The sequence below is a fragment of the Ptychodera flava genome, chromosome 13 (genome assembly GCF_041260155.1).
Source record: "Ptychodera flava strain L36383 chromosome 13, AS_Pfla_20210202, whole genome shotgun sequence".
Lineage (NCBI taxonomy): Eukaryota > Metazoa > Hemichordata > Enteropneusta > Ptychoderidae > Ptychodera > Ptychodera flava.
Genome location: NC_091940.1, coordinates 10,243,981 through 10,258,162, shown reverse-complemented (window position 1 = coordinate 10,258,162; position 14,182 = coordinate 10,243,981). Strand labels below are relative to the sequence as shown.

General features: G+C 38.7%; 2 protein-coding genes across 4 annotated transcripts in view; both read right to left on the bottom strand.

Annotated features, from left to right (window-relative positions):
• The window catches only part of LOC139147368 (acid-sensing ion channel 1-like), a 41,600-nt gene extending 38,472 nt beyond the window's left edge, over positions 1-3,128 (bottom strand). The window contains exon 1 of one of the 2 annotated variants that reach the window (XM_070718436.1): positions 2,678-3,128. The gene's annotated coding sequence lies outside the window, so the exon portion shown is untranslated. The remainder of the gene's footprint in view (positions 1-2,677) is intronic. The other variant, XM_070718437.1, reaches the window with a different exon arrangement.
• Positions 3,129-6,613: 3,485 nt separating this feature from the next.
• Positions 6,614-14,182, bottom strand: part of LOC139147367 (uncharacterized) — an 87,111-nt gene continuing 79,542 nt past the window's right edge. For both annotated transcript variants that reach the window (XM_070718434.1, XM_070718435.1), the window contains 5 exons: positions 12,385-12,457; positions 11,869-11,926; positions 11,340-11,413; positions 8,617-8,692; positions 6,614-7,653 (listed from right to left, as the gene is read on the bottom strand). In XM_070718434.1, the coding sequence (XP_070574535.1) occupies positions 7,507-7,653; positions 8,617-8,692; positions 11,340-11,413; positions 11,869-11,926; positions 12,385-12,457 (428 nt within the window). In that variant the 3' untranslated portion in view covers positions 6,614-7,506. The remainder of the gene's footprint in view (positions 7,654-8,616; positions 8,693-11,339; positions 11,414-11,868; positions 11,927-12,384; positions 12,458-14,182) is intronic.

Genomic DNA, 14,182 nt, shown 5'->3' with positions numbered 1-14,182 from the left:
TATTTCTCTATTTTGAGTCTTACTCAAGTCAGCAGATATGTAAAGAAACCGGTGAGTGGCAGAGATCGAATTTTATGCGGATCGGACTGTTTATTTAAACCCTACGCCATCCTCTACTTTAGTCGATGGAACGAACATTGCTCACACAAGTGAAAGCCGTGCCGTATATTTGCAATATACGCACTGCACGCTAAGATGATAATATCACCACAAGTTGAAAGCTGATCTTTCTGCAGCAAATTGTGTGTTAACCGTGAACTTTATTCCGTTTATGAGTTCAGTCAGATGTCTGAGATTGTCATGATAACATTATTTATGATCGTTCCACTGAACTTTTGTCGATGCGCGGAGTTAGCAGAGGAAGACTTCAGATTAGTTCGGCATGTCCGACCGGAAGTGTAAACAAAGATCTAACTTCTAAGATGGCTGCTCCCGTGGTAGCTGAACTGGACGCTGCTTAGCAGTGAATTGCGTGTGTTGTCGCCGACTTTCATGTGCAGACATTACACGGGACTTACAATTGTGCTCATCATCGAACATAGTTAAAGTCGCGTGTGAACTATTTGTGTTTCCCAGCCGCGTGGTCAAGTCTGAGGTACCTCTGCGGTAACGTTAAGTTTTCCATAGAAATTTAATTGTTAAGCATTTAGAAAGGGTTTGAACAGAGTTTTTGTTCTGAAAGTGTGACTCCTGCCGTCGGGAGGTCGATCAGTACGGTTACTGTTACCATGGAGTAATATTTATAGTTTTGAAGTACGGTTTTACTATTTTATATGTAGACCCTGATATTTGACACAATATAGTAATATACAGAAGTTGTTTGTTACATTATGACTGTGTGTTGGTTCCTCATTTCATGCCCCATGCTGTGTAGCCCTGCGTACAGGTGTGTGCACGTGTGTTCCCAGCATTATATGGCCTCTACCAAAGCCCTGCAATGGTCTTTGAACAGACTTGAGGTCTCTGCGGCCTGGATCTGGACCGCAATGAAGACTAAAGGGTCTTTTTGGCCGAAATTCTGCTCTATTGGGGCAAAATCCTTTCCCTGCCTACCTTTACCTCCTAAACAATCCAGAAAAGATGCGATTGACTTCTCCTAACGTCCAAAACCACTCATTTTCTGAAACATAACATACTCTACAAGTTGTTTACCCATGGAGATCCCCATTTGAATCTCGCTGCAGAGACCCCAGTTATCTCCACAGACCGTTGCAGGGCTGTGGTGGAGGCCGTATACGCCAGGAACACACAGACCTGTACTCAGGACTACATGCTTTGTTGCTGCTCTAGAGAGGTTAACGCCAGTCTCGGACTTGTTGGCCCTGCTAGAGAAATAAATTGGCTGAGCTTCGGTCGGTTATTATTCTGCCGTCTCGAAACATCGGTTACACAAGCAACATTTCGGTGAAATTCCAAAGTCAATTTTGTTCTCCATAATCAATACAAACCTTTGTAAAATTTGACCCCCCTTTAATCATTGATTGTAAAATTTGACCCCCCCTAAAAAGCGGTTTTGTAAAAGTCAACCCCCCCTGATTTCCACCAACCCCCCCCCTCCCCGTAAATAACGAATGCTCCCTAAACCCCTGTCTTCCCAAGTCTGTGTCATCCAAACTATTCGACTCTTTGCATTTACTGCTTTATCTACACATTTTGTGTTTACAGAACAAGAAAATGAATGACATATGAACGTAGAGGTAAATGTTTACACCCGTCGTTTTTTTCCATTCGATCAGGCGTGACACGCATATATCACCAATTTTGCGGCGCTTACGCATATCCGTGTAGTAAACCGTATTTATGTCCCATTTTAACTCATAATATTGACTTAATTTTTCATTATTGGAGTAACATCAAAATTGACATTCTTGTCCAGTTTCTCTTTATTGTTCTGAGCTTGTTTGCAATAAAATGATGTATTTGTTCCATATCTATGGAAAGATGTGCTCGAAAGCGGAGGCATGGTGCCTTTCCCTTTTTTCCAAACTTAGTTTACCGGCCGTTGGAGCTTATGGAACAACAGCGTTATGTTGTTATATGTATTGCGCGCTCTTATTCGGTATAAATATTTAACTACACAGAGAAAATGACAGTAGCCGAATTCAATTTTTTAATATGCGATGATATATAGGACACCACTCGGGAACGCAAACGAAAGTAACATTTGCGCCAATGCAGATCCACTCTGTGTGTATTCAGACTCCTATCCGAGTCTCTTGGGCCATCTGCGCAATTGTGCTGTCCAAAAAATTACAACACAGCCCTCCAATCTCTTTAACAAATTGCGTGTTGTATTGTTTATGTTTATGTCTTGTTTTGTTTTTTGATGTCGTTTTGCAAGATATTGACACGATTATGACTGCCAGCGATGGGCCATCGGACACTCTAACATTTCAATAGCCAACCGATGTTGTCGCCTTATGTTTATACTAATGAAAATGAGCACAAAAATGGCTCCAAGTGCGTGATCGATTACCTTGCTATGAGACGATTACCCGTCACAGGCTGTATCACTTTGATAATGTTCAGCGATAAAGATACCCGCTGTAAACTCTACGATACACTTTAAACTGACTCTGATCGTATATGACTCTAAATTTGTGTGCTCGATTCGAAAAACATCGTCGCTTTCGTATTGAACTATCGCATTTGAGGAATCCATTTTCTTTCCACTTACCTTCTCATCACGTCTGAGGAATAAATTACTATTGATATCGGAGGTAGGAGTCCGACATCGCCTGCTTTTTGCGACCGCTTACCGGACTGACAGATAACCCATTGGGTGTGTTTAGCCGGGACTTCCCACGCACACGACAGTTAATATCATTGATAGCACATGACTTCTGGTGGTTAGGCTAGAAGCATCAAACTGCCGGACCTTTCGTCAAAAGCCTCCCGGTTTTTTTATCGTGATTGTGCCCCTAGCTTATTTGTACCTCTCATTTCAGCTTTCTGTGCCTTGCGATGGACATTCGAGTCACGCACGTTTAAGCTCATACTCTTCCGCAAAGCTTAATTTGGAGTAACTGCCAGTAGGTAAACAGGTGTCCGGGAGTCGCATAAAAAATGTCGCGACAATACACAGTACCCGCATCTGCCAAACACTACCGACCCTGCGTGTCCACCGACGAAGTTAATTTTAGCGCAGAATGTCGACATACAATTCTGTTCCGTCAATTTGAAAATGGAACGACGATGACGTTGCGTATCGATTTCAAGCAAGGACACGCAACAAGACGTGCGTCAATTTCCTCGATAAAGGATATCGCATCAAAGACTAATTCAATTTATTTCATCGTATTTCAGGAGGGCCGAAAAGTATTGTGTTCGTAAATAACATCAGTGATATATGCGGTTATTTTTTGCGAAATTGTGTAGTGTAAATCAACAACCAACATTTACCTCCATTTCTAATTGTGACTATTTCGGGTCATAGCTAAGCATGCGCAACACTCTTCAATTAAAAATGTAATCTGCCTGCAACGAAAATCATGCACGCGTTGTATTATATTGCATGATATACATTCAGTGCTTCTCTATGTCAAAGAGATCGGCACACACAGAAACACAAACATAGACATAGAGACACAATTGTATAGATATATTGGTATATACATTTCATAATGTATGTCAAGTCGGCATATGTGTTTTATATATATATATATATATATATATATATATATATATATATATATATATATATATATATATATTCTCACATATGTAAATATATACTATATATATGTACACAAAGAGTCAGCGGTACAATAACAAGTATGTAGTAGTACACGGTAAAAAACGTACGGAGTAACCTCACCGCATTTTGAGTAGGTTAAATTTAAATACCTAATTTTCGCAATGTTCTCAGCACAATTCTGATAAAGGTATATCGAACGGAAAATCCCGCGCCGACAAAGGGAACAAGGTGTCAGTGATCAATTATGTATTTCCAATATTATACAGAAATGTAAATCCAAAGTAAGGCATATTCATCAACGAGCATGTTATTACGTATCGTGTGTATTAAAGTCTGCCTCGGTCTGTGCTGGAAAGCCTCTTAGACAGTCATATTGCATCATGGGAATCGAGACTTGCTAGGGGGTCACTTTGGTGCACAGAGGGTAGAAGAGGACTTTGAACGTAACACGCCACAGTCAATTTAAAATTCAAGTGTCAAAAAAGTGAAAAAAATCGCCAAATAATGAAAGGGCGTGGGTCGTCACGTACAATATTTGCGAGATAAGAGTCCCATGCAATTATTTGCACATCATTTAACTGAAAGCAACATTTCACTTTACAAAAGCTGACATAACGTAAAATGTTTTGAAAGGTATATTACTATACCTTTGCATGGTCAATGATTACGCCACTGACTAAGATGCTTTTGGATGATTGCATACTTGTATCGATTTGTTTATTTCACTTAAAATAATAATCACCAATGTCGTCCAAATATAAAAAAAACTCTGTGTGAAAAAAAACAAACAAAGAAAATGTAAATATTGAGATTTATCACTTCTCATTGTAACGCAATCAACCAAAAATATTTCCGATCGTGTTAATTATCAATATACAGTTTATTTTCGGTGAAAATAGTAGACAGGGTCAGAGCAAGCGCGGTACATACATCCATGCATCTTGTCTCTGTTCTCGGACATACACAATATTACAATTCCTGGAGATGCATTCGACTTCGATATACTGTGAATTGCTTTGGAGCATTGGCATTAGACGAACTAGACACATAGTCTAAATCGAGGTGTTTCCAACACTGTCAGGTGTAATTATCAGCTGAGCAGTAATTCCAGTCGACCACAGAGAAATCAACTCTGCCAAAGTTGAAACATTGTCTCGCAGCAGGTCAGATGTAGTCAAAACAACTACACCTGAAAGCAAGTGATAAGACTTGGACAGTGCTTTAAACATATGTGGTGGTTTTGTTTAGACTACGTCTGACCTCCTGCTAAACAATGTTTCAACTTTTGCAGAGTTGATTTTTTATGATCGACTCATGTATACCGCTTAGCTTTTAATTGCACCTGACAGTGTTGGCAACACCTCGATTTAGACAATATGTCTAGTTCGTCTAATGCCAATGCTTCAAAGCAATTCACAGTAATGGTGAATTTCTCAGTCTCACTGACTCTGAGCAGAAACTTCCTTTTTGTTTTTTTTTAGGTAACATTGTTTTTCCAAACAGGAAAATATGGGACAAGAAGAATATCCGACGCCCTTTGACCTTTAGCCTCCAATCTGCGTTCAGGCACGCAAAATAGCTCAATGTTTTGTTTGCGTTCGCTCTATTTGCCTATATCACGCCCATGACTGCGAAAATATTTTTTTTCTACAAATATCGGCGCAGGAAAGACTGAACATAGAGTTTCTCCTTCAAACGAAACATTATTTCATAGAATGTAATATTTCACTATGTGGCCTCCACGAGATAGTTCACAGACGAAATAAACCGAGTCGCCATCAAGCATTTTGCATGTTATAATGAAGTAATGCTAGCGATGAATAAAACACACGACAAATTTCCCAATGCAAGAAGGCCTGGGGAGGGAAATGAACTATCAGCCGTTTAAATCCATCAGGCATAACACTGATAGCGTTTAAAACATAGGTCAGGGTACCAGTAGTGTTTGGGAGCGAACAAAAATATTTGCTAACGTCGATCTGTTGCGGTGAGACATCACTACTCATCTAGTTATAAGGTTAGGATATTCCGATGCATCACTAAATATCAATGTTTCAGTGTCACACATTACCAGCGTTCCAATAAGCCAGAGAACGGGAGCCAAATTCCAAAACTTGTCGACGGCATTGCTATTGACAGGGTTCTAAAAATTGGCCGACATATACTATCACTATAGTGCATTTGCAAAATTTGACTGATGTCCATCCGTGTGGATTGGAATTTTAACACAATAATGTGATTCGTGTTGCTTACTGAGCTTTTATGTCTGTAATGTGATCAATGGGTTCATTTCAAAATTGTTGAAGAAATACATAAATGCATTCTCACCTTTTACGCAAGTACACTCACATACATACATACATACATACATACATACATACATACATACATACATACATACATACATACATACATACATATATACATACATACATACATACATACATACATACATACATACATATATACATACATACATACATACATACATACATACATACATACATACATACATACATACATACATACATACATACACCAGTTGAAAAACGGGGTTTACCTGTGATTATACATGTACCTCCTACTGTCTGTCTGTCTGTCTGTCTGCCTGTCTGTCTGTCTGCCTGTCTGTCTGCCTGCCTGTCTGTCTGTCTGTCTGTCTGTCTGTCTGTCTGTCTCGTATTACAAAAGAGCGATGCAAAACTACAATGCCCCTGTGTAGTTTGAGAATGGGAAGTGTGATGCGTATGATGGTTTTCATATTTAACATCTTCGGCAACAAGTGAAAGCATTGGTAGAAACACCATATGATATATCACGTGATGTAACACAGGGCATCTACAGGTTAAGATTAACTACGCCTGAGCCGAAGTCAACACATTGTCAAGTCAAATTATAGGGATAACTAGTCTCGTGTATTTAAAAGATTCACATTTTATTAAATTTTCATTCTAAAAAGATGATAAGAACGGTCAACATTTTAAAAAAATGTTACACAAAACACGATTTCAGCTTAATGTACAATTGAATTCAAAATATCTTCCATGCTTGAATCAATCTTCTGTGTTAATAAAACTATTTTAAGATGCGCTGCTAAATTCCTTTTAATCAGTCCATGATAAGTAAAAAGTCCATAAGTTTGTAAGTGTACAGCTTTAAACCTACGTTCGCTAAAGACAAATTTTAAGGAACAACGTGTATGGGAGAACACCTTCATAACATTTTAATTAGCTGTGAGGAAATTTCTGTAAACGAAGCGTGACAGATGATATGGTCTGCAACGCGAGAATGCTGCCTTTCTTGACGCTAAATAAAAGCTATAATTGCGGTTCCGGGCTACTGATAAGGCAACCACGCGTAAGGAGAGATAAAAACGCTATCTAATGTATTTGAAAAGAACATGTAGACTGCTTGCTGACCGGCCTCGGCGTGTAGCTTTTCACTCTGCCAGTATCCCAGCCGTGGACGTCCTGAAATCTACATATGACGAATTCCAGTATCCATTATGATCTTCACTGTCTTGAAGTTTCTCGATGGTCATGTCGGGAAAAACTCCTTTATGGTGGGAAAAGATCGGTCAAGATGGGGATATTAACCGACCAAGGAAAGCTACGCGAATTATCATTTTATGCACGAAATTAACAGTTGGAAGCTATCCATGAGTATTGACACCAGGTCTGAATCGTCTGTTGTCTGCCTTCTTGTTTCGCTTTATTGCTAGTGGAACGGTGACTATATATTACCATGGAGAGGTGACGAAAGACAAAGGTCATCTGTGCCCCAGCGTAAACACCGCGACTCTTTATCACTCAGTAGACTTGGCCAATCAGGCGGAATCGCAGTGTGACGTAGTAGACGATCTCCAATAGGAACTCGATGATTTCGAACACGGTGACTGCTGATAACCCGATGAATAGACCCATCAGTCCGCCCACGTCGCCGAGCAACTCTTCGAGCTAAGGGAACGATAAAGAATTGTCAGGCGAATTGTCATTGCAATGATTGAAAACGATTTATGATAAAGCCTAAAAGCTTTGAATTTGCGTTAAACAAGCAAGGAAACTATATTGCAATATTGCTGTTCTTGTTTGTGTCGCCCAGTTTTACTCACGATAAAAGAATACTGAATCAGATACGGAGGTTCAGAGCAAAATGGCGGCTGCTGAAAAAAGTGAACTGCTATTATAGGTCCAGTGTATATTCTCTCCCGAAGAAGCTTTCATTTATGTATTAACCTTGATTTTTTGAAGATTGTTGGAAAAAAGACGTAAGAAGTCGCCAACTTCGAATCTCGATGATGCAATATTGTTTGTTTTCAAATAATCAAGTTCAACATGTCGCTTTCCACGCTGGTGGATTCGAAGTGTTGGCTGTAGACACCTGATTGATCGGTGTAACTATGTGAATGATACCAACCATTGTAATTTTCTCTGCCAATCTATTTTTTACTTCTCATACAAATACCTGCATATTTACCGAGATGTGTCCATTTAACATTATCTAACATTGTAATAAGAATGTAATTATCTCACGTCTCTGTCTTATTTTTATGTTTCTCGATTGCTCGCCAAAGCGCCGACGTCAAATGTGAAGTTTTTACAAAAACGCGTGAATCAGCGAAACGTTAACAATAATATGACATTGTACTAATTTGTACGGTTTCTATGTACATGTTGTATCTTCTAGACAACCACATTTCTACGGCCTTGTTGTTTGGCAAGACTTTTGATCTTTGTGTGATTAAAACGTAATATTGCCTATTGATGACATGTTCCAGTCAAAACATGGTCATGTGACGACGGAAAGTGATATCTGCCCTTTACATGCATCTCTGTCTGACAGATCTCTCAGAGTCTCTCTCCGTCTCAGTCCCTGTTTCTCCCCTCATATTCCCCTCCCCTATACAAAGTTCAACTTACCGTATAGGCGACAGTTTCTAGCGTACTGTGGTAATTCAACTCCTCGAAGTACACTTCTAGGTTGACCAGGTTTTCCCTGAAAAAGCGAATAATCGCAGCAGACTGGTAAATTGAGCGATGGCACCATGGTCATAGTGATCACAGAATAGCCCGTATGAGCCAATAGAATTGGCAGAAAACATGTACCTATGTAGTTAAGCTGCTACAGACTATATTTTGTTTGGCTTTTTGATATTGTTTTGTAATTTCGGAATCTGTATAAAGGTCAGTGAACGAGACGACTGAACTTTCCAAGTCTGTGTACGGGTTAATGATCGTTACGAATTTCCCTTCATCTTGGTTAAAACTCCGTTGTCAGGGACATTCAATGTATTTGCGTCATTGATACCTAAGTATCAAGGATACGGGTAGAAACATGTACTAGTGACATCTTTTGTCAAGGCAGTAGAGTGAATTCGTATCATCAATACCTAAATTCCAGACAGGACCCTGGGGCGATTACATAAGGGAAATTTTGTATAACGATGATGTCACTTATGCAGATCATGTAAAATTTTATATGATCGATGTCCAATCAGAGAAAGTGTAGTGATGTATTTCTTGAAGGGAAGAATATTTTAGTTATTTTAGCCAATTAAGTAATACTAGTTGATTAGTGATTGGAGGATTGACTAATTTAATCTAATGAGGATGCTAAGATTTCTTTTTATAAGGGGGATGATCACCCACTATCTTCAGTGGGAGGTAGCTGCAGGGCATCTCTGATGTGTAAACTTTACACTTCAGTAACAAACCACCATCGATTGACATCCAACAACTTTGTGAGTCTACTCTGTCCAAGATCTCAACGTACCTCTCAGCAGCGAGTAAACTCCCCAGATCGACGAGATAAGACATAACAAAGCCAATAGAAATAAATCAGTGAAACCCCCCAGTTCGAAAAGGCCAGGGATCGGGATTAACTAAAGTCTTCAGCTGACACAAAACACTGCAACATGCACGATTGGACGAGGAAGTATGGCAGAATCACACAAAGTCTCCTTTCTCCTACAATAGAGAATAGACTTCAAGATTCTCCTCATAACTTTTTGTGCAATCCATGTTCTTGGCACCTGTTTACGTCTCAGACTGCCATATCACCACTCTGTATATATAAGCTCTCCACCCTGGCCGAAAGCATCTTCTTGTGGAAGTGCCAACTCGACGGAAGTCATTCGAAGATCGAGTATTTGCTCAAGTTGCACCACAGCTATGGAATGCTTTTAATTGCCTCTTGAAGATAAGGCAATGCAGCACTGGGATTTTTTATGTCGAAACCTAAACCAACCTTTTCAAGTAAGCTTATAGTTTTAATGACATTTGTTTTTTATGCTTTGCCGCTTTTTTAAAATCAGTTTCTTTGATTTGATGCGTTGTATTCCCAGTCTTTGCTTTTTAGTCTGATTTTGTAAATGTTTCTTTGATGTTCTGAGTTTTTTTATCTATGTATTTACTAGTATACACAAAGTCTCCTTTTCTCCTACAATAGAGAATAGACTTCAAGATTCTCCTCATAACTTTTTGTGCAATCCATGTTCTTGGCACCTGTTTACGTCTCAGACTGCCATATCACCACTCTGTATATATAAGCTCTCCACCCTGGCCGAAAGCATCTTCTTGTGGAAGTGCCAACTCGACGGAAGTCATTCGAAGATCGAGTATTTGCTCAAGTTGCACCACAGCTATGGAATGCTTTTAATTGCCTCTTGAAGATAAGGCAATGCAGCACTGGGATTTTTTTATGTCGAAACCTAAACCAACCTTTTCAAGTAAGCTTATAGTTTTTAATGACATTTGTTCTTTTTATGCTTTGCCGCTTTTTTAAAATCAGTTTCTTTGATTTGATGCGTTGTATTCCCAGTCTTTGCTTTTTAGTCTGATTTTGTAAATGTTTCTTTGATGTTCTGAGTTTTTTTATCTATGTATTTACTAGTATTGCTTGTTTTTTATCACATTGTTCTGCGTCTATGAATACGTTGTAGATATATGGCGCTTTACAATTCCTTTCTTCTTCTTCTTGTTCTAGTATCATCAAGAAGATTATGACGCGATTCTATTTTTTTCCCATTAAAATTGCAATCGATATTGCTAGATTTTTGGATTAAGTCCCTCCATGGGTTTACGTAGAAAACAATATTATCGGCAGTGCTCGGGAGTCTATGGCTCGATACATTACTCAAACTGATTAAAATTATGAATTAAGCAATTTACATGTATGTCGATTAAGTTGATTCTATTGACACTAATTTAGTTGAAAGTTTAGGAAAAGCGGCACGAATATTGCGGGAGAGAGATCTTTCAGACACTCCGCGGGTTTCGAGATCTTTGCAGAGAGTCTCTTTAAATAGTTTATAGAAATTACATATTGCACTGGTTTTACTTTAAAAGCTAATGGAGGGTGTTTTGATGGCCGTCCAAATGAAAGGATGAATGAATTGACTCTAATAAATGAAAATATACATTTTGTGCGGACTTGTAAGCGACTTACAATGTTTTGGGTGTTACTTTACAATTAGAGTTGCTGGTCAACTTGTACAACTTGCCAAACCGATTTGCATTCATTACCTCACTCTATGTGTATAGCTAGTGTCAGCGCGCCCACACACTGTATTCAGCTTTCACATACGAAAGGTTAAAAAAACTTCACGGGCCTTATAGGCTTGTATCAACTTATGATCTAATACCTTGCTGATCGGCTGTCCACGACTGTTCTTGTGACTTTTGGATTTATGTGACGAAGTTCTTGAATTAATCCACTCTGTAAAAACAGACATGAGAAGCCAGACAGTGTTACAGTAACATATTCTAATCAAAATACAGTGCCTATAGTTAGAATGGATATACTACCAGCATTTTATGGAAAATTGAATGACTCTAAAATAAGTATATTTTAATTTACTGCAGGCAATAATAACAATGGATTATATCATTCGGGCGCATTTGTCTGTTGCCCTCTGTACAACGGACTATTTTTCTAACAAGAGAAGCTGGGAGACTAAAAGTGTGTTACGACCATCGTAACCGGGAATAAACACCGCAAATATTGTACGTCTGCATTACAAGTCCAGAGTCAGTCTATGAACACTATAATTGTATTTTTCAATAAATATAACGTTTTCATTAATTCTGTGGGTGTGACATTACGTGTCTCGAATGTTTAATAGTAATATCTCTTCATTATAGAACGCTAGATTTTTGAAAACTTTTACGCACCACATAAGTATTCGACGGCCACAGTGATTGGGATATCGTGCTCTGAAATATCATTTCCCTGAAATCAAATGGAAAACACGGACATGGATGATAAATGAAAATATTATCGTTGATTGGTCGGCGGGGGTGTGTGTTGTATCTGTGACGTCATAATATGGTCGCCATAGAAACGGTCGGGCAAATGATTTGCGTGGGCTGCTTCGTCCATGGATGTGATCCCTTCACTGTTTGTTGGTTAAGCCTGCCAGACACTCATGAAGGACACGTGGAACAACAATTGACATGCGCAAAACGATTGTCGAGCGTCAAACTCGGTGCATCGTAGTTCGACGCTCGTTTGAATCGATATATTTGTGTGTATAATTTAGCAATCTAGCTTGAATGAGAAGTATTGTATACAGAACTCTGTTTCTGCGGCAAATATAAGTTGCGTACAAATGTCTATTCTAGTGCTTCATACTAAATTGTCCACTTTATTTCCACAAGTTTTGTTGCATCATGATGAGATGACCTTACCGACAAGGCACTTTGCACTCACATGGCAGGACCCCAGACTGGTAAAAATATGCCATCAACTGTTTGCATAACTCTACAATAAAACAAATATAAAAAAACACTGGTAAGGGAACTATTTAGTCAAAATTTGGTCGCTCGTACTCGTATGATCATGACCAATTATTGTTATCAGTAAAATAGTAAGGGTGAGATATCCTTGATTAGTAGTAAACAGTCACCGTAAATGTGCTAAAAATTGTGCGTCAGTCATGTTTTATTTTTTGAAATATTTTGGTGGCGCAATTTTTCGTCTTGCCCCAACAGAAAATAAATGATTAGCTACGATACATATGTAATACGTACAACTATCTCCTTTCATAAAGAACGTTAACTTTAAACTGCCAACACCTAACTATGAAAGTAATGAAAAGATTGATTTAAGATCATTATGGTGCCCTGGTGGTGACAAATTAACATCCAAGGAGCATGTTGTAAACAAAAAACACAGTAAGACTGAGAAATAACTTACGGCAGCGATACAACGATTCAGTGTTAGCTGATATAAAGAATAAATAGTCTTAACAAACGTGCGCGCCACTGTCAACATAAACTAAAAATAAAGCGTTGTCCGGTAGTATTTTCCAGTTCACGAGTTCTTAATCTGAGTGAAATATTCACACTGATTTTTAAGTCACACTTTTTAGTCGGAGGTTTGCTGTAAATGGTGTTATGAGTCAACGAGCATCAGTAAGAGCAAACTGTCCTGTGTCGCAACTGACCACAATATTTTACTTCGTCAATAATGGAAAGCCTTTGAGGTACAGTACACTTAAGGCTTGGTTGTGATAACAGAAAACGATATCACACTGTATTAACGATAAGACTCGAAAAGCAAACCAGTGACGCGTTTCAAGAAATATGTACGTATAGGTGGCAGGGATAAGCCTCTGTCAATTGGGCCAAAGTAAGTAAATTCTTTGTTTTGCGAAGGTGCGTTCATAGATTTTCAGAGTTTCAGGGTGAAGACATAAACTTTTCTGCGCATTTTTTTCTGCTTGGTGAGATTCTGTCGCAAAACCATGCCATGACATTTAGATTTTGACAAATGCTTCCTTATGGCAGTCATTTATAAGGGTTACCGTTCATCCATGTGATGACGTAATGTCTATCTGTCTATCTATCTGTCTATCTATCTGTCTATCTATCTGTCTATCTATCTATCTATCTATCTATCTATCTATCTATCTATCTATCTACTTATCTATCCGTCTATCTATAAATTATATAAAGCCTGATATCCAAAGTTAGGCAATACTCAGTGGCGCTTTGAGAAATGAAAGATGAATCAAAATGTTCTCTGAAAGGTACCCTGAAAGCATTACGTTAAAGGTACACTGTCACCTATTCCAATTTTGCCATAGTTACCATGGAAAGAGGAAATCTAACCAGGCATAGATTTTAAGCGGGTGGCCGTTTTAAAAACAGTGCCCTGACATGGGCACTTTTAATACCAAGGAATGCCACTTTGACCATATATGGGCATATATAGATTACAGGTGACTGTATACCTTTAATATAAGTGTATTCTGCCGCAAATGGTACCGTCTAACACATGGTTAAAAAGCAGTGTGCATGTTGTATGAGAAATTGTCAAGTAACATCAAATTAATTTTGTGGTGAATCTTTGTGTGTGTGTGTTAACCAACTACTCACCTTCCTTGCAGAATTCTTTAGTGAACACAAAAGTTAACAAAGAATTCACTTACTTTGGCCTTATCGATCCCTACGTAACGCTTCAATTTTGAACATTCAGGGTCAT